Source organism: Chelmon rostratus, chromosome 14 (genome assembly GCF_017976325.1).
Source record: "Chelmon rostratus isolate fCheRos1 chromosome 14, fCheRos1.pri, whole genome shotgun sequence".
Taxonomy (NCBI): domain Eukaryota; kingdom Metazoa; phylum Chordata; class Actinopteri; order Chaetodontiformes; family Chaetodontidae; genus Chelmon; species Chelmon rostratus.
The window spans coordinates 3417683-3438807 of record NC_055671.1 but is presented as its reverse complement, the minus strand read 5'-3'; the positions used below and the strand labels follow the sequence as shown (position 1 = coordinate 3438807).

The 21125-nt window shown below is 40.7% G+C and overlaps 1 protein-coding gene across 1 annotated transcript; it reads right to left on the bottom strand.

Moving 5' to 3' along the window:
• Window positions 1–7412: 7412 nt before the first annotated feature.
• On the bottom strand, window positions 7413–8285 carry bhlha9 (basic helix-loop-helix family, member a9). Its single transcript, XM_041953026.1, has one exon. It carries the CDS (start codon window positions 8283–8285, stop codon window positions 7413–7415), a length of 873 nt encoding a protein of 290 aa, XP_041808960.1.
• Window positions 8286–21125: the final 12840 nt, after the last annotated feature.

Here is a 21125-nt window from a genome sequence, read left to right as displayed (position 1 = left end):
TGAGTTAGAGTGACAGGGCCCGGAGGCGCAAGGTTTCAGGACTCAAATTCAAGACTCAGACACAATCAGCGAAGTCACAAAATAAAGAAGTAATTTATTAAAAAAAGGCGCTCAGGATAAATAACAACAGCACATACAACGTATGGCAACAAAGTACAAACAAAAGACGCTAAGGATAATTTAGAAGGTCAATTACAAAACTCAAAAAAGGCTCAAATGGCAAGGATACAAAGTAAAAAATGAATCAAATCTAGACTAGAAAAATACTTGTTCAACAATGATTTACTTACGAAAAAACACAAGGCAATAACAGGAAGACAAGGATCAAGGAATGCTGGATAAATCACAGCTGGGTACAAAGACATGGCACGAGACAATCTGGCACAGGACAAAGGGAGACACGGACTATATATACACAAGGTAACAATGAAGAGGTGGAGACAATTAGGGTGGGGTAACTAATCAGCTCGAGAACGTAAACCTGGGCAGAATATCGCCCAGCTGGCGTCTGACTGGTGAGCACGATCCATCCCCGTTGTCCAGTACTTGGAATTTATTGTTCAGCTGAAGATGTTCGGATGAGAACGGTGGGAGGGAGCATTTAGCATGACCCCTGCCACTCTTGACCAGGCTCCAAGTTGCAGGGAGTATTGTGCTGGACTACTGAATTTTCACACTCCAGCAAATTCAGTGTGCCCATTATTACTGACAGCTATGAATAACATTTCCTATACAGCGCAAGCAGTTTGCTGAGAGGGCTCAACACAGAGATCTAAGGAGTTCCAGCCTGGACGCAGACATTTTGAAAGACACCCAGATGTTTTTCAGACTGTGTTATTGTCAGATTCTCCCGTTGCATTTATGATGCAGGCTTAATTGGAACAGACTGTCCTCAGAGCTGCATTTGAAGAGGAATCAATGGGCAGGCTGAAGGCAGCAAACAGAACGAAGGGGGAGTGAATGACAATTCAAAAAAGTTGTTTACATACTGTATAAAAATACATAGCCAGCACTGAATAAATAGACCAGATATGACACAAAATGCTTTCTTTCTTTCTTTTTTTTGTTTGGTTGTGCGCGCGTGTGTGTGTGTGTGTGTGTGTGTGTGTGTGTGTGTGTGTGTGTGTGATTCGAAACGAATAGTAGCAAGAATAGTAAATGTCATCAAATTTCCCAGCCCCTGGTTATTTCCTGCTGCATATCAGCAGAAGGCTGAATATTTTTTTCCATCTCAGAGCAGATAAACAACTTGTACGGACAAATGAAAACCCTCTGAATTGAATGAAAAAGTGAAGATGCAGGTCATGGGGCTGAGACAAAATTAAAGCTCGAAACTACATTAGGGTTTGGCTTCACTATTTCCAAATTCATCAACCAAAGGCCTCTTCACCTTGACACTGACTGCAGCCCCTCTGATCACACAGCCAGAACTGCCACCCTCTATTCTCAGCTTATCCCCGTGTGTCTGTGACCTCGATGTCAGCCAAGCAAGTTATCCACGGTGGATTGGGAGATGTGTCACCTTTGTGCTCTTTTGCCACAGTCTGCTGAATCTCAACCGCACAGTTGCTGCAATTGTGTTTGAGAAATTGCGGGTCACGATGTTTTCTAATTCCATTATTTTCTCTCCCCACCTTTGTTTTCCTTTTCAAGATGCTGAGGACAGGATAACATAATTACCTTTCATCTGTGATGTGCTTGATGTCGTCAGTGCTGCAGCGTTAGCAAGCATACTGGACAGATAATGGAGAGATGATTTGAATTTGAAACTCAACTCAAAGCTTCATTTCCAAGTCATTGTAATCATATTACAATATTATATTTACATAAACCTACCGTATAACTAAAAGCAAAATTTATAGTGACCCAAGAACCAGTTTGGTTCCCATTGGTGACGTGGCATCATATGGACTCAAGTTTTAGAGCTAACAGTAGTTAGCAGGAGTGACGCTGACAGTATGCGTCTTCAGAACTACTCATCAGATAATCAGAGGTCTTTTGAAGAGCACATTCCTCCACATCGTTCTGATGTCGCTGACCAACCATTTCTTGCCATTACTTTCCGAAACAGACAATCCCACATTCACACCTGCTTGACGCTGTGATTGGCTAGCTGCGCAGGGGTGAAGAAGGAGCCAGGGTTTGAATTTCTCCCTCTATCTGGATGTCATGTGAACAACTGAGCCCAACACTGTGAATGTGTGTGTGTGTGTGTGTGTGTGTGTGTGTGTGTGTGCACGCGCGCTCATCTCGCTTGCTTTCTGTTTAGACGCAATTGACATATGTGGAATAAGTACATAATTAAAAAAAACACAATAACATGCAGCAGTGATACTATTTCTAATAAATGTAGTTAAAGGGATCGAGGGAATTGAAATTCCAAGAGGACAGTGGGAGGGGGGCAGGCAAATCAAAAGTGTTGGCAAGCATGGGATGCATATTTCATCATTTATCAGAATCAGATCAGATTTGTATCATTTCTAATAGATTATCAGTGTGTTTTCTTGCCAGATTAGCTCGCAATGCGCAGAGAAAATAGAACAGACGCCATGGTGTGCTGTGTCTGAACAGCCCAGATGGTGAACATGGGTGGTGAAAGGAAGTGGCAGCACTTTGCGGCACTTCCGCCTCCTGTGTGCCTGGCGTTGCTTGATTATGAATTTAGATTTTTCAGAGAATAAAGTTTTGACAGTGATCAGTGTGATACTTGTCAACAGGGTCAGGTCAGGCTGCAGCAGGACCATGGACCATGATTTAGCTCACTGTTTTGAATAGAAACTGTCTGTGAAACTTTGTTTGAGTAGCATAGAGAAGAAGAGGAGCAGTAGACAAGTTTAGTGCTGCTGCAGCCTTTCAAAGCACAGAGGAAGTGACTAAACGGTGAGAGTCCAGGTTCTTGCACAGGCTTGTAACAGACAAGTAAAAGGACGTTGTTATGTCTGTTTCCATGCTGATACCCTGCTCTTATGTAGGTTGAAAATAATAACAAGCTCAGATTGCACTCCTAATGCCAACACTGAATTATGCATATGTGTGTATTCCTACTAAGAAGATGGTAATAAATGAGTTTTGCCAGTGTTACAGAGTGTTATTTCCCTTAGTAAAACACTATACATTCACTTTTTATGTAACCTACAGCATTGTTTTTCCCCTGGCTTCGCAAGTTATATTTCACCTCATCTGAAACAGTTCTTGCAGTTCAAGTTCAGCAGGAAGCTAAAACCAAAGTTTGTGACAGAGAGAGAGAGCGGTCAAGGAAAAATGTGTTAGTAATTCAAAGAAATGACACACTGTTATTTGTATCACAGAGATAGCAAAACCTTAAAACCTCTGAAACTGAACAAAACTGAATAATAGGCTGCAATGTTTTCACCTGCCCAGTCATGGTGTTGGGATATTAGATAACAGCTGTTAAATTTCTACATTTTTGCTTGCATCCTCACATAAAACTGATGCTGTGTGCATGAATTCATGTATGCTTGTTATAAGGAACTTGCACAACAGTCAGACGTTTTTGTGTTTTATTTGTTTTTGACAGAATTTTAAAACAAAATTCTTACCACCAGTTATTTACTGAAAATACAATATGTGGCACCCAGGCCCCTGATTCCTTCACAGCCTCAAGCAGAGCAGAGCGCCGTTGTCTTGCCTCCATCTAGTGTTCAGTAGTGAAACAGCTTGTGAATCCAGCAAAGTCAGTAAAACATGCTGCATCTTGTCTTGTTTGTCAAAGGAAAAGGGGAGAGATAAGACTTCATGCGTTAGTGAGACAGTAGTTTCCCTATTTAACAAGGATGCAGAGCTGACAAATATCAAAATAAAAGCTGAATCTTGTACATAAACCTACAAGAATATATGAAGAAGTTGTCTACAGCTTGTGAGCCCGAAGCTATGACTCTTATGTAAATGATCAGCCTGCTACAGTTGGTTATGCAGAGAATGTTCCAAATTAGTTTTCTTCTTACTCCAAAATGAACTTTGTGGATGTAAATTTGACTTTCCTTCAAGAAAGTCTTGTCTTGAAGTGAGTATTATGAAGTAGCACTTGTTTGTAATGTAGGAACAGGGTTGTGTGGTCACTGATCCAACTGATAACTGCTCGTACTGCAATTAAAAATGTCTATAATTTATTATTTATTTTATGAAAGTCATAATTCACAAGGGAGAGTCTTTATATTGAACTACCATATTGTGAGCTTATCATGTTTTTCTTTGTTGTTTTTTTTCTTTGTCTTGACACTTGATAGTTATATGGTGCGTGCCTTAACCCTTAGGCTACCCGGCAACCCAAAGATCTTATCAGGTCATTCATGACATGACATTCCTGTTGTTCAAAGGATTGTTTCTGAGTAGACTGTAATTAAAAGCTAACAGGAGGAGTTTTTAACATTTTGGAATTACGCATATGAAGACCTTGGTCTTATGAAATACATGACAGTGGAACGCAGTTCATTGCCTTGACGTGATGTGTGATTTTGTAAACATTTGCTGTAGTATGAGTTCAATTCAAATTAGTTATAGTAGTATATCCTTTTCAGGAAGAATCATTTTTCATAATATACCCTGCTGCATGACTTACCAGATCCATATAACTTAGTTTAGTGTCAGTCAGTAATAATTCAGGTGTAATGTGTTTGTTTGTACATGTCGTGGGAGCAAACTACGTCCGTCACATCAAATCCTCTGACAACTTCACTTCCTTCACCTTCACTAATGATGTCATAGCAGCACAGTGTGTTTGTTTGTGCGTGTGTGTGTGTTTGCTTGGGGAGCAGGGGGTGGGCACCGTATGAAGAGCATCAACATGCATCTTCACTCCGAAGGCTGACTCATACCCATATATCACACAAACACACCCTCATGTCTTGGCATCATTTCTCTCATGTTTGCTTGTTTTCTTTTTCCATCAGCTCGGCAGCGGAGGGTGTCAAGGAGGAGGAACAGTCTGAAAAGAGATGCATCACTGACTGGCTCACATGTCAGATACGTGAGGTAAAGCCTCAGGTGAGTCACAATTCAACATGAAACTTGACCTGTTAAAGCTCTTTTTCGCACAGAGACTCAACAAAGTTGTGGGATTTTCTCTCTAGCATTCTGTTTCTAATGCTCAACAAACCATTTATTCTCAATTTATTTGATTGCATATAGATTGACTTGACTGATCAATTCATCATTTTGTCTACACAATGTCAGAAGATTGCGAAAAATGTCCATCACGGTTGCTCAGGGCCCTAGATGATTTGTTGTATATTTGTATGAAGGATATTCAGTGTACTATCATTTTAGAGAACAAAAGGCAGCAAACCCTCATCATAAGATTTCTGAACCCGGATGTGCAGATTCATTTTCTGTTAACAAATCGTCAGTAGCTAGATTTATTTTGGTTAGATTAAACTGACATTTCTTATGCGGCATTTACAATAAATATGTAAAGGCGTCACTTTGTAAGACAACACACTTTTCAGTCTTCTTATGGCAACTGCCTTTTTTTTTTTTTTTTTTTGCAAGGAACCAAAGAACCAGGCTTTTCGCACCTGATGCGAAGTGGGATTTTCTCTTTGTAAAATAAACCAGCAACAGAACTACAGAAAAATGTGGTCTCAGAAGAACTGCATGTTACCTTCAGCCCACTTTCACCGTGGAGTCTCTTGAGGTCCCAGACGAGTAGATCAATTGGCACTGTAGTGAGTGGAGATCTGTTTTTGTGCCAAAAAGGGAGGAGGAAGAGACATGCCGTCACTGAGTGCTGTCAGCCACGCTCATCTCTCGCTGGTGAGTCAAGATTTTGTAGTGATTCACGTCTGTAAAAAAGGTGAACGACGGCCCCAAAGTGCAGTCACTCTCCTCCTTGTTCTCACCACCTATATCCTCCTCTTCCTATTATTTCACTCCTCCTCTCCATTCATCTCTTTGTCCATATTCCCTTTCCTTCCTGCCTGCTAATTGTTGTTGTACCACACCATTTATTTCTCCACCGAGCCTGCAGTAGTTCTCCCCGGGCCAACACTTTTCAGCAGCGTCTCGAGGCCCTTGTTGGGAGACCTCCAGGATGTTCAAAAACTCTCACACACCCAACTCCACCTGCGGGCCAGTGCAGCCCGACAGGGGATTTCACCGCGTTGATGACGGGGCACAGTCTTCCTTCCTGAGCCCACATAAATCTGTCGGTGGGCTCGTCCTATAGTCTAATATTAAAGCTGTTTTCCATGACATGCTGCTCAGCAGGGGAGGGAAAGCTGTTGTTGACTAACATGAGCAAGTAGAGCCAGGAGGAAAAATTTTGGATGGAATTTGCTCTTCTTGGTCTGCGCAAAGAACAACTGACCTATTATTAGTTACTAGTAATGATCTCACTAGCTGTTAACTGCAGAGCTGTAGTTTTGATTCAATTCTATTGTGTGAGATGTAATACGTGCAGTTTCCACACCCATCTTAGCACAAACACTCCTAGTGTTGTCCCTCTCCCTATCACTCCATGCTTTTATTTTGCTATGTGTGAAAAGCACATTGACTTTTCGTCTCTCAGAAAAATGACAAGAATGGACTTGCAAGGACATTTTTCAACTGAGTGAAGGACCTCTGTCATCTCAGACTCTCAGGATAGTAGAGGCTACCGACCTTAGGCTATAATCAAACACAGGCACACACAAACACACCCAAAGACATGCATGCAAACACACCTTTTGTAGAGCAACGTGTTGTGATAGTCCAATATGCAAGTCCTAAGAAGCAAGGCAATTACAACTAAACATGCCAGCTATGAGAGGAAGCATAACAGGAACCATATCATTTTAACATTTAATTTTGAAGTTTGGAAAGTGATGTACAACCTTTTTACAATTTTACAAACAGACGTGACTTTTTATGCAATACAGAGAATAAATACATTAACAAATGTGGTTCAAATCTTAGTCACATTTCCTTAAGATGCACTTCCCACTACTTGAAAAAAAACATGGAGTGGGAACAAGTTGCATAGAAGTATAGTTCATATGTAAGCTGTCCCATCTTCATTTATTAGACTACTAAATGTTTGTTTCATTTTAATATGAAAGGTTTAGTAATGTAGCATATTTTCCAATTATTCAGCTTTTGCAGAATGCCAAAAGAGGACAGTTGAACAACTAGAGCACAGTTCTGTGGATGAATTATCTACAGCAGGGTGAAACATTCTTTTGAAAAATGAGATCAAAATACATTTCCCACTATATACAACATTCTGCAGTCTTGATTGCCATTGCACTTTTTTAAACATCTGTCATAACAAGGACTCTGCTCTACAATATGTTTTTCTGTAATACTGAGTTAATTGCAACAACAGAGACATAAAAACGTTTTTCTCCCTGAGGTCATTCAGCAGTCCACCGACATTACTAGCAGTCTTCAGGGCTCACAGTGGTGGATGTGTCTTGTTACAGTATGTCAGAGCACAGAGGGAGGTTGTGCTCCGGCTCCTGCAGGTAGCTCACCTGCCAGGGAAGCCCCAGAGCCGGAGAAGGCTCCACAAAGGTGTCCATGTATCTCTGAGTGCAGGAGGCCCACATCCCTGACTGGTATCCCAACCCCTCACCCACCTGAGGGTATCGCAGAGGGCTGGGCGGATGGTCATGGGGGCTGCTGCAGTGTCCATGTGAGGCATAAAGCTGTCCCTCAGTAGGATAACAAGGGTAGTGTGGTGATGGGGGACATGATGTCACAGCGTTATCCATGTAGATGTGTGGCTCCGTGGGCAGCCTGTGCACATGAGCCCCTTGTTGTGGCGGCATCTGGTGAGAGATGGATGCGTGCCAGGGGATGTAACTCTGGTGCTCCAGGCGAGGAAACGTTACCCTGGTCTGCTCAAGTCGAGATGTTGTCGTCATGACTGGACCCACGGATGACCTGTTGCATTCCCGGTGGGTGCAGGGTTTGCTGGGGGGGTTGGAGTTCAGGAATACTGAGAGAGCAGAGATGCGGTTGATGGCTCTCTGCAGTGTCGCAATCTTGGAGAGTCGTTTGCCGCTGAGGTCATGGTTCAGAGCAACACGTAGGGCATTGAAGGCCTGGTTGTAGTCCATGATGCGTTTTCGCTCCCGGACATTGGCGGCCATTCTTCGAGCTTTTGAGCGGACGGGCCGATTGCGCTTTTTACTCTGGCCTTCCTCTGGTTCGCTCGGGCTGCTGGTTGAGCTCTCGCTGTCTTGGAAAGATGCCTTTGGGCTTCCCTCGTCCTCCCCTTGGTCCAGCACGCCAAGCTCCAGCTCTTCCTCAGAGAACTCTGATCCTGCAACACTGCTGCAGCTCATTGTGTCAATAACGTCGACACCAGATGAGTCAGAGTAAAATCTTGTACTTATTTTGTAGTTGTAGTAGTCTGTCGGTAAAATGTGGTCTGTGTGGAAGGCTACCACCACCGCACACGCTCCCTGAGTGCTCCTCGGCTTGTTTTGTGGGGCTGTCGGTATTTGCTGCTATGCCGACAGCCCAGGTATTCTCCTCCTCTCACTCCTCTGGTGCCTTGTGATTACTTGTACCTCAACAAGACAGGTTGGCCTGCTTTTTAAAGCTCTTGAAGTCACATGGTACAGTCACCTGTGAGGAATGATGCACTCTCTCTCCCTCTCCAGGTTTATGGGCACCCTCCAGGCAAATGGCACTGTCACCTCCTCCTCCTACTCTGACTCTCCCTCACATCCCTTTCAGGAGCTTTCAGAGAAGTTTCAACACTTCGTGACGGTGTAAAACGTACGCAAAACATATTAATTATTTGGAGATAGTAATTAACTTCACACTTCCTTGAACAGATTTATAGAGGATTTGATTCCGTTGTTTTTCACTCCTTAATGCTCCTATAATTACAGACACCATGTGTTTTTTTTTTCTGTGAAGCGGTATAGTTTTGAAAAGCTAAGTTACTGCTAGTCACTTTTTCCTGGCCTTTCCTTACATAGAACAATGCTGCATCATGCCACTCAGACTATATGTCCGACAAGATGATTATTTGTTTCACTGCACAGAACCATGTGTGCATCTCACTTTTTACCATCATTAACAATGAAGTGACATTCATCTAAATAGATATTGTATAATTATTAGTCTCAGCGACATTCATGACTAATTGGAGAAGTGTTCTAATCTGTTCAACACGTTTCCCCTTTTCTCAGGTCTGGGAAGAGAGGAACCTTCTTAACTACCGTAGGTTAGATTTGTCCTTGCAATTAGCTGTCTCTAGAGTGGCGATTCTCCTTCTCTCTGTCTCTCTCTGCTCAGGTTTAAGGCCCATGTAATTTAGAGTAGCTTCCCTGGAACCCATCCCCATAAATCAGGCCTGGGCAGCACCCGAGGACAAGAGCAGAGGGAGCCCTAGACTTCAAAGAGAGGAAAAAAACAAGGGCAAATATTTTACAATTAGAACCTGCAATTGCTGCTGGTTAGGCTGTCGATCTTTCATAATCTTTTGCTAGTGAAGATATTGTTCCATTTTGATCAAATTTAGACTGTTGCTACTCTGAAATACTTAAGAAATTGTTTTTAGTCATTACCTTTTAATTGATGAGTTACATGTCATTTTCTAAAAGAAAGACCTACTAGATACAGAACAGAAACCGACTTGTGTTTTGTTCACACATCTTACTCCTCATGACTCGGAAAAGTCTCCAATTGAAGATCGTGAAAGGGGAAAGACCTGTATCCACATGAAAGATCTATGTCTCACATGTTGTGGTGGACAGTGAAAGGTGATTGCACTGACCTTTAACTAGGCTTCTGGCCAAGTGCAATGGGTCGAGTAACTAAAGGGCAGGCCATCAGACACTGAACTGGGGGTCGTTGAGAAGCATTGCTTCCTTCCTGCCCTCTTCTTTTTATTGTATATGTTGCGGCTCTGAGACGCCAGCCTTTAAAACAATTACAGCCCAGAGTTTCAGCTCTAAAAGCACAATTATTGATCTGAGGTGGGAACATTTAGTCTAGCATTTTTACTGTTGTGTCCGAGAGATCAGCACAAACTGAACTTTTTATTCACTCATTACAAAGATTTTTTTTCACATATAGTCAAGAACAGTGGCTGTGTTCAATTAATTAATCAAATCAATCAAGTTTATTTGTCACGTGTAATCTGGAAAATAGTAGTGAAATGTTTGGATACCTCCTGAGGCTTTGAAATCTAGTATTTTGTATTGTATTTTTAGTAAACCCAGTGCATTTTTAAATCAGTAAGGTGAGAATGATCATTTATTTTTTCTTTGAAACTTGAAGATGTGGACCCTATAGCTGTCCATAAGTCAACCTTGCATTCCACACTGCTTGTGTTTTAACCCACTAAGATCTGCTTTTGTTAGTTGATAAGACAGAATCTCTATCATTTTGGTCGTAAATGTCACAAACTTCATTTGCAAGAAAGCTGGACCTTGAGATACCGAGATCACACATGATCACGCCAGCCCAGAAACCACCTTGCCAGGCTTCAAGTTATGCATTTGTGGCCGCACGACAGTCGTTTGGACCAGTCAAAGGCCTATGAGGAGTTACTGGCAGCTATGGGCATGGTTTAGGCGTGATGACTGCAAGACTTCGGCACTAGTTTAGCTCTCGTAAGTCATACGGTGCATTTAACTGATTGCTGAAGATAGCCCGTGACAGACGGTGATAGACAGATGGTTCATCCAATCACCTGCAAAGTATTTTCTGAAAATGCCTGCCCTTTGTTTCAATGGATGACTTCGTAGATGGTTCTGTACAATGAACCAGGCATATAAGGTTAGAGTACAATGTGAAGAGTCCAGTGTTGTGTATCAAATACTTGTTGCTGACAAAATGAAACATACAAGGTGTGTTCATATACTTCAGTAGCTTCATATGAAAACAAAATGATTTTCCTCTCTGATTAAATGTAATATAAAGCATTGTGTAAATTGCAGACAAAACTTGAAATCATAATTTAGGACTAAAAATCGTGCCAAAACTCAATAAGTGCCCAAGCTCTAGCTTATCACTGTGTATTGTCTTATAATTGTGGAACCCTTACAGCTTGCAACAGTTGAACCACAATGATGATGTTTAAACACATCATTCAGCCGCTAGTCCTTCCATTCCTGTGAAGTTGTAAAGTAGCCACTTAACTCACTGTACTTACCACACCTTTTAAAAAACCCTGCTGATCTTCTGCATACCTTTATTGCTAAAACAGTTTGAAATGTTCATGCCACGCCGCTTAGCTCTGAGTGCATAGGCGTTATCACAAGCTGTGATTTATGGCTTCACAAACATGTCAGATTTACTGCCGTGGTGTAAAGAGCATGAAGACTACAGCCTTGGACTCTCCCTGTCCATTCATTTTTGACAGGTGACAAGACACCAGTAATTATCAGCCGCCGGGAATAAATCACAAGATTTTATCACGCAGCTCGCCATGCCCTTGATGGAATAACCATTTTCAAGCAAAGGGAACCTGTCCAATGCCGCTGAACCTAAGATTTGTAAATCTCCTGCTCAAGCCCCCATAATGACTGGTTGTTAGCCGTTTGTTATTAGAGGTCTGTGTGCCAAACGTTATAGATGTATATTTCCAAAGGGGTAGTTAGGGGTAATAAGTGAGTAAGGTCTGAGTTCGCTAACCTTGGCTTTGCAGTGGTATGTTAATGCATGTTTTTGGTGTCTGCCATGGAATTTTCTCACCTCAATAAAAAGCTTCCAGTCAAAAAAAAGTTAGATTATCTCTGCCCCTCCGCTATTTGTCACACCACAATCCCTTAGGATAGTTAATGTCTGTAAAATTCAATGTTATCAGCTTAACACTACCAATCTGTGGTTATTTCATGGCAGTTATTTTATTTGCCATACTCTAATCTCTTTTATTGCAAAAACACTGTGTTGCTTTCTTGGTCAGTGAAGAAATTTATTAGAATATTCAAGAAAAGTACAAGCACTTCAAAAAGTACAATCCTTAATTAAATGTGCTTAACTTCCACCACTGATCAAATAGCAAAATTAGCTTGGAAAGAAGTCTAGGAGCTCTGACTGTTGTCTTCTGTGCACTGTGCTCAGGCTTGTGTCACTGCAGCCCAGCAGATCTCTGTCCATCTAGCATTTGTTGTCAGCACCAAATGCAGCTTATATCACAGACCCACCAGTGAAGGAGATGTTCAGGCCTCTCTGAGTCACACTTTCCTTTGCGGTTAAAGAACAGAGTGAGACTATCATAGTCTCCTACCGTTTACAAAATGTAAAAAAAAAAGCAACAACTTGTCACTTTGATCTGAGGTACAATCAGATTTAGTATGAACTGTTGTTTTTATCTGTCAACACGTACCACAGAAACATACTCGAATGACACATGCTTCTTAAGTTTTGGTGACATGGTGAGAGAGTGTCTGCATCAGAGATCTTGTCCACAATGTTAAAAACAAAACATGAAACCAGCAAGCCAACTGACACAACCAATGTGAATCATTCCGTCTGAAATTACTGGCAATTACGTGTATTTGGCTGCTGTAATCCCTTTCAGTGTGCACGCCAGCTATAAAATCTCGGTTGTCGGGTTGAAACAATGCCCCGGGTATTTCAGCACGCACAGCCCGACATTGAAAGTGTTATTCACACAATATCTGTCACAGCGTTGGCTATTAATCATAGAGGTGTGTTGGAGTTTATTCTGAAACATTAGAGGTGCTTCCAGTGGTTTACCACGCTGAGAACTTGAAATTGTTGAGATTTATGGGGGCAAAAAAGTAGTAAAATTGGTGGTTGCATATAAAGAAAAGGATATTGTGATCAAGGCCAATAAGTGTTGTCATCATTTTTCATCAAGCAGTTAATCATACGAGGATACATTTCACTGGAAGCAAACACAGCTGAACTTCTTACTGATTAATTCACTGACCTAAATACTATTTATTAGTCATGTTCTTGTTTATTGTCCTGTAAAATTTGATTTCATTTTAAATCTACATGTTTGCTGAATCTTAACCTTGCCTTTATAGTCATAGCAACCGACTGATTGATGAGACATTTTTGTTTCAGTCATCTCATAAAGACAAGCTAGTTGCTATGTAGAGAAAAACAGCACTCTTCATGTTTGGGTCACTAAAAATGCTGCACTCTCTAATTTAGCCATAAGCAGAACATTACTATAACCTCCCTTCTTAGTGATTTATACCTTGTAACAAAACCATGCAAATCTGTCAGTACTGATGTCATGACATGTCTAACAGTTTCCTCCACATAGGAATGTCAGTATACTTCCTTCTCTGCCCTAAATACTTGAATCATGATATGAATCACTTGTTTTTACAGGATAGTATTTATGGTGGGATCATGTGAAGTGGAAGCAGAAGGCATTGCTGAAAAAGAAGTGTATTTATTGTACTGGGCAGTGTGCAGGCATCAAGCTGTCCGCTTAAACCATATTTCATTTCGGTCCATGCTCATGCTGAGGTTAGTGTACCCAGTTTTCTGCAGCTTTCTGCACATGACAAAAAAATACATATAGAAACCAAAAAAGGCAGTGGTGTAGGCTAGTGCATTCCTTCCAGAGAGTAGTCAGTCATTACACTGGGTTGTCATTACAGGGTCCATTTGTAGTGTTGGAACATGTGGTCAAGGTTAACTGTCTGTTGTCTAGTTCCCACACAACCCACAGCAGTTAAAGTGATACCCTCTGATCACAGCAGTGGTAACAAAGCGTCACAGCAATGCTATGGTTAAATGAGTCTAGTAAGTTTACAGCACCCTCTTAAATGGATGCGTGTGAGAAATGTCTGCTCACACGGATACAGTTTGATTGGCAATTATTAGGTGTTTGATGGAATCAATACGTTATTTGTGTAGCATGAATTCCGTTAAATCTAAGCAGAAACACATGCTCGTTGAAAATCAGCATATTCGTTTAAAAACAAAGGAAAGTTACCATCAAGCTTGGGAATTTGGTCATTACATGGTCACTGATAATTGTAACTTTACTCTTCAGGTCAGTCTTTTGGAGGTCATAACCTTGTATTGCCTCTGGCCATTGGCCTCTCTCTCTCAGAGGAACGAGATACCCTATGCAATACAAGTCTAAAGATGTAATTAGAATAGATTTGCTTTGTCAAATCTCACTTTGACCTCATTCCATCAAATTAAGACCTGAGGGATATCTTAAATATTCTCTTTTATGCTAAGGACCAAAACATTTAGAGCAATTCTTCCACCAGTTGTTCACCACAGCTGGTGCTATTTCTGACTGTAGGTTACAGCATTGGTACACAATTTTTCAAGTCTGTTTCAAGTCATATGGAAATTTTGCTTCCTGTAATCATTCCTCCTGTTCGTACTGGACAGTAAATGATCCCTTGTTAATGCACCTTCAGTGTAAGTGATGTGGAACAAAATCCACAGTCCTCATTTTGTACAAATATGTGTTCAGAAACCAAATGGGAAATATTTCAGTTTTATATTTTATGGTTTCATGATGTAAACCTATAAATGTCACTGCTGTCCAATACCACTCAGAACAAGCTTTCTGCACTCTGGCGACCTGCCAACTGCTGTCAGTCAAACATAGACATGCCCCTCCTGCCAACTGAGACAAAAAGAAGCATTTTTGACATTTCCCCAAAGACTGTTCTTCTTGCCTTTAGGAATAAAATACTAAAAACTGTCAACAATACAAATAAAAAGCATTTTTGAATGCAGAAAGGGATGACTAAATGTGTGTTCAGCTGGGTTTTAATTGTAAGCAGGAACAAAGGAATGAGAGCATATGCTGCTAAAAAGACAGCCACTGTATCGATCTCTCCTCTCCTTACAGAAAAGATTAAACTATAGAGCAGATTAAAGATTGAAACACAGGGCTGCATTTTCCATCTTCACATTACAGAAAATACTGTATCACACAGCTATTGTGCAAGTGGCAAGGAAAGAAAACCAAACCATCTTTCAATCAATACATTTTCTTGATTGTAAACATTTTGATAGGTGCTCTAAGCTGAATGTCTCAGGAACAATTAAGTGGTATGCGGAAGAGACCACTTCATCTCCTAAACATGGAGTGAATTTCCATTTTGATGTATAAAAGATGGTCTTAAAAGTGCAGAAATCTTTATTGCTGCACTCCCCATCTGGCTCTGGCTGAGGTCCTCTGTTATAGTTGTTATCTTACTATGAGTTCACTGGCAAGGAAAGAAAAGATTTGTAGACATGTTGCCCTCTAGTGGCAAAAAGATAGACACACACACACACACACTCAGACACACACACACACATGCACGCACACACACACACACACCCACACCCACGCACATACGCAGTGTTCATTCTTATTATAAACCACTGAGCTTGAAGTTTGCAGAGTATTTCATTGGGTACAGTTAGCCAGTTATAAAAATGCAACTCATTTAAGTGTATGTTTTTTTAGAAAGTGAACAAAAATTCATAATGTAATTGAAAACAATTACTTGAATACAATTAATTGAAAAAAGGATAAAGCTCTAACTTGCTGAAAAATTGTTTATTGTGAAGTTAAATGGCATTAGCTGTTTTGGAGAGAGGTTGTCATACTTTTTAAAACCTCTCATATCAGTTTAATGATTTTCTTTAGTATTGTACTGAGATATTTCAGAAGAATAGTACTTTTATAATCTCAAAATTAAACAAAGCTTCTGACAGCAGTGGCAGCTACACACAATCGGACAGAAAAAAAAAAAAGAAAAAAAGATGGCAGCCATATTTCAACAGTGGCCCGCCAAAGTACTGACAGACGTGACATGCTGTCCAGTCAGTACTCTATATTGCAAAACAGTTTTATACAGGTGACCAGTCATTGTGTCTCCTCATCTCTATGACAACCAGCTTTTCACTCCACCTTCGACTGTGGCCGTTCAGATCAGTTATACATACTTTTAATTGATCTCCTCCATCTGTATGTGTGAGCAGGGAAATGCAACAACATTAACAATCTGTGTGATAGCGTAAGGTGGCTTTGGTTAACAAACTTTTGTATTTCATTACTAGTATTAGTGTATTGATTTGAACCAGTGATTTGTGCTTTTTCCTACCGGGCAGTTAACAGCTTGTTATTGCTTTGAACAGATTCCACGATCTACTAAAATGAACAACTCATTCATGTTTCTCATACGACATATGCTTACAGTAGAATTGTTGAACCTTGTGGTGCAACAGTTAAAGTGGCATAGGTTATAACTTTGGTTATAACCTTTAAGACTGTATTTTTTAACAGAGAAATGCTTTGGTTTTGGTTTTAGGATTTTGATTAAGGGTTTAGATTGGTCGTCCTTAATGTCTGATAGAAGGAAGGATGTGGGAGGCTGATGGGTAAACACTTGTTATGCTGACAGGTTTGAGACATAGGTTTGACAATTCTATACATCAACCCCATATATAATCCTTTTGGAGCTGAAACTAGAATACAAAAATGGCAAACACAGGCAGCTGTCTAACTGGTGGCGTCTTGTGGAGGTAAAAATGGAGTGAAAAGACAGAAGGTTGAAAAATCCTTTCCTAGTGTGTGTCCAACTGGTGCTGAGAAAAGGCTCAGTCTCTCCTGTAGGTGGTGTGAGTAGGCTGCATCTGCTTTCTGTTAAAGAGATAAGACAGATTACTATGCATTCTCTACCTGCACAAAGCTGGTATTCACAAATATACTCAAGTTGTTCCCTTACATGAAGGAGATGCTTGCTTGTGGGGCAAGTGAGAAGCTAAAGGTAATCAGTAGTCATGGTGCATTAAGTCAGTGCCTCATTTATGTCTACCTGTAGGCAGCTGAGGGATGGCAACATCAAACCAGTGATATCTTACAGCATAATTATATATATATATATGTGTGTGTGTGTGTGTGTGTGTGTGTGTGTGTGTGTGTATATACGTATACATATATGTGTGTGTGTGTGTGTGTGTATATATATATATATATATATGTTTTTTTTTTTCTGGATTTACATATTTAGCTGTTACTTCTACATTTATATGAGGAATTAGCCATATCTTAGTTAAAACAAATGTGGGGTGGCTCTCCTTCTTCCCTTCTAAGTGTAACCTACACTGTGGAGGAGCCAGGGAGTGTAGTGGGGATGAGTATTGTAGTGCTTGTCCTTGCTAACTCCCTTAGGCCTGTTAATTTACTGCCATGGTCAATACCGCATGTGCACATGGAACTGAATTGCAAGAAAAAAAAGGATAAATGACTACAAGCGGCAATCATACAATCACCTGTGCAAAGCCAAAATTGTGATGCTATTGTAGATACAGTATGCAGTTTGTATCTGGTTCAGCATGAATATATCAAAAGCTAAATAATAAACACATACTTTATTCTTTGTAGTTGTTATAGCAACACTTTTGGTCAGAAAACTGATTAAAGTGAAACTACAAGTTGCTGTAGAGGAATTCTTATGTTCATGAGTGGGCTTTGGTCACATGCAGGTTAACAGTCTAACTGGACAGAAAAAGTCATAGAACGCATTGACTGAAATGTAGTCTCGAGACCCACTGGCTATCGCCTGCATTCATATGCAGAAATATTTATAAAGAGTAGCCGAAATGTTGTCTGGACCTAAAACAAGTTACTAATTGACTGTAAACGATGACCGGCACACAAAAGAAGAAGTCTGAGCCTGGATATCTGTTATCCGAATATCAGCTCAATAGTATTTATCCCCTGAGTGAGGCCAACCCCACTCAGGGGATAAATACTTGAACCTAACACCATTGCATTGGACTAGAGCTGTCCTATCTAGTCTGGTTGCGTACGAACTGATGAAGCCTGCTCGGATGAGAGGCGAAACGTCTTCTAAGACAAACTGACGAGGTCCAGTTGCGAACGATTGAATGCCCTAAAGCTTGCAATGGCAGATTGAGCACTGGGCAACAAAGACACATAGAATTCCCTGAGATTCAGCCATATAAGTCGTGGGGAGGGTACTTTACTTTGTATTTCTAAGCCCAGTAATATGCAATAAATGTTTATTTTTGAAATGATGGTTATTTTTGTTATCCACACTAGCGGTCTGACTCTAGGGATGGCAGTGAGCACATTTACATGCAAAGTGGTGTTCTGATATTGAGTCTTAGCCTAGTTGTGATCATATTCGGGATATGGCACTTCTACGTAAAATGAGAAACCTGGGCCCTGCTCTTGTGTGGCTTAACTAATTCAGGCAATCATGCTGTTACCAGGCTAAAATTATCATGTTTTTTTCTCATCCAGTTTATTTGGTTCTTGGAACACAGGTTGAGGAGTGATTTGTTAATCCTGGATGAAGTTATCTTGAATAACAGTGAACACTTAATTTGAAGTAGAGAGTAGAAACCATGATCAGCATCCATACGATTGGCTGTGCCTGCATTTCTGTTAAGAGGCTTCTAAGTGATAATCATAAATCTGCTATGAAAGGGAAACCTTACTGAAATCTCTTAAAAAAAACAGCTTTAATTGCAAAATCAAACAAAGCAAATTGTACAGGATATCATTTGACATGTTTTAGACTTCAAATGACAAATACATTTCAAATTAAGTGCCATATGTTTTGGCTTCACTGGTCTTTTAACAGTCAGAATCTTAAATAAATGAATAATAATTACACCAACAGATCATAATAGTTTCTCAGTAACCTCCACATTCACATCCAAAAGCATCATTATGTCAACATGTAATTTTTTTAGGTTTGTGTTTAATGACTTGTTGCTGTGACAACAGGTTCAGATGAATTTTGAGTCAACTTTGAAGAACCACAAAATGCATGCCATGTCAAATACACGATTAGAGTGTCCAATATCCAAGTTTCTGTGTGCAGTTGTGTCTTTGTCCCTGAATATCTCAGTAACTGGACTCATTTACGTACTGGCTGTGTTTCCTCAGTTGAACAGTTTGCTTCTGGCTGTCTGAACACTTCTACATTTATAACTGTGCTGAATATAGCGTCTCTGCTTCCTCACTGGTAATGCACAACATGAGCGACAATACAATTTCTAATCTGCATTATTGAAGTTAATCATCATTTACCATTGGTTTGCTGATTATCTACTGTGTGACTTGAGCTGATGACAGACAAGAGAACGTAGCAGAGAGGAGGGCTTGCTTATGGTGCACAACAGGAAACCAGGATACAGGATAAACGCACTCATTGTTGGCCTGTCAGAAAGTTGGTCAATACCCTTGATTCAGACTGAAACATCTCAACAATTATTTGGCACTGCATCCAACAATTGTTGCTTCAGCATTTGTTCTCAGGATGAATTGACTTTGAGATCCCTTAACTTTTCATCTGGTGCCATATGAGACCAAATACCTGCGAAAGATCAGATCTGTACAGATACTACTAAAACTGTACAGCCACACCTGTAGTTTGTGTCAGCGCTAAATAGCAAATGTTAGAAACTTCAGTGAGATGGTTAACATGATAAATATTACATGCTAAATATTAGCATGTTAGCAGTAATGTGCAGCAGCATGGCTGTAGTCTCTTAATCTTGTTTTGCTTGGAAAACCCAAATATTACCAGCAGATTTGACCAAGTAATTCCTCATTGAGGTCGGCTTGCATAGCTGTTTGTCTTCATGGTGTTTATGTGAATCATAGACTGTCCTACCACCTGGCATTTAAACGTTGTTTTGAGATGTGATTTTGATAATCTGATTTCTTTGGATCAAGGTGCATTAACACCCAGTTTGAAATTGGCTTTTTATTGTGCCTTCTTTGGCTGTGTTTTGTCAAATCTACAGTACTTTTTCTTACTATCTCACTGTCACATGTTGTCCCTGGTTTGCATCCAGACTCTGTAAATTTAATGTGAGCCTGAGCACTATAGTATTTGATTTTGCAGACTCAATAAACCTTGCTTGTGTATGGCATGGTGAAATCTTAGGTAGAATGTTTTGAGAACTTTAAAACACAGAATCAAAACCTGCAATCACTCTCAAATTGCAGTAAATGTTAACATCAGTAATACAGATACAGGCCTGGATTTTCAGTTATGATCAGATGAAAGAAACAAAATCACGTCAAATTGGGTCTGATGAGGTCTGATTAATGCTTCCTGCTGTGTTGACATATGCTAAGAGATTAATTCGAAACCAAAGATACGGGATCTGTTCATTCTAGAAAATACAATCTATTAAATTTTGAACTAAACAGGAAAATAAAAAAATACATCACAGGCTGAACTAGCAAAACTTGGTGGTTTAGGGTAGTGCTCCATTTCAGCAACTACTCATGAAACTTTAATCACTTCTAGATGCTGTGATGATTCAATTTGATTTAAAAAAAAATGTTATTTTTAAAGAACAGTATATAAAAATTTTTTTGATGCTGTAGCACGAACAGACTAAAGACTACACATTTTCTGATAACATAAAATTGTCTTGCTTAAGTATAATTCAGATCTGAGGGAGTGGTCTTAGCCAAAGTAGACGGTAAAATGTGTGCACCCTCTGTTCCCAAATAACATATTTGCAGCAGGAGAATCACATGCAGGTCCCCTTAAAGAGGGAGAGTGAACAGTGATCCGAATCAGTCAGCTGCACTGTGGACCATGTGTGCATGCGTCCTCCTTCCCTCTCATTCAGCTGTTTTAAAACGACACCTCCCCCCCTCCTTCCCAAATCCTGCTCCCGCTCCGAGTGCAGTCATTTCTAGTGCAGAGAAATGTCCCTGGTGACACTGAGGGATGACGCAGGCTCTCTCTTCCTTTCTCTGTTTCACTACCCCCCACCAACACTAGCTTTTCTCTCTTTTTACTTGCTCTCCCCTTCTTTTTTTTTGCTCTGGCGCTCCCCCTTTCTCCATTTCCTCTCCCTGTCTCCCTCTCCCCCTCTCCTCTTGCTGCCTCCCCCCTTTCTCCCCTCCTCGCTCTCTCTCCCTCTCTCTCTCTCTCTCTCTCTCTGCTCCGGCACTGCAGTGCTGATTGTGATTGCACACACACACTCGCACACACACACACACACTCACGCAAGCACACGCACACACACAGGAGCGTAGCTGAGAGGCAAGGACTGCAGCAGCATGCACCAACCGCGGCTGAGCTGTTCGGGGACACGAGGAAGGGGAGCTGAGGAGAGAAAATAGTGTGCTATCTCACACCAGCCTGCATGGGCATCTTTGCAGCGGTGAGAACGATGCATTTCAAGAGCGGATAGCCTATGTTATCCGGCCT

Excerpts from the sequence above, each read along its gene's own strand:
- bhlha9 (XM_041953026.1), bottom strand. The coding sequence starts at position 8,285 with ATGAGCTGCAGCAGTGTTGCAGGATCAGAGTTCTCTGAGGAAGAGCTG.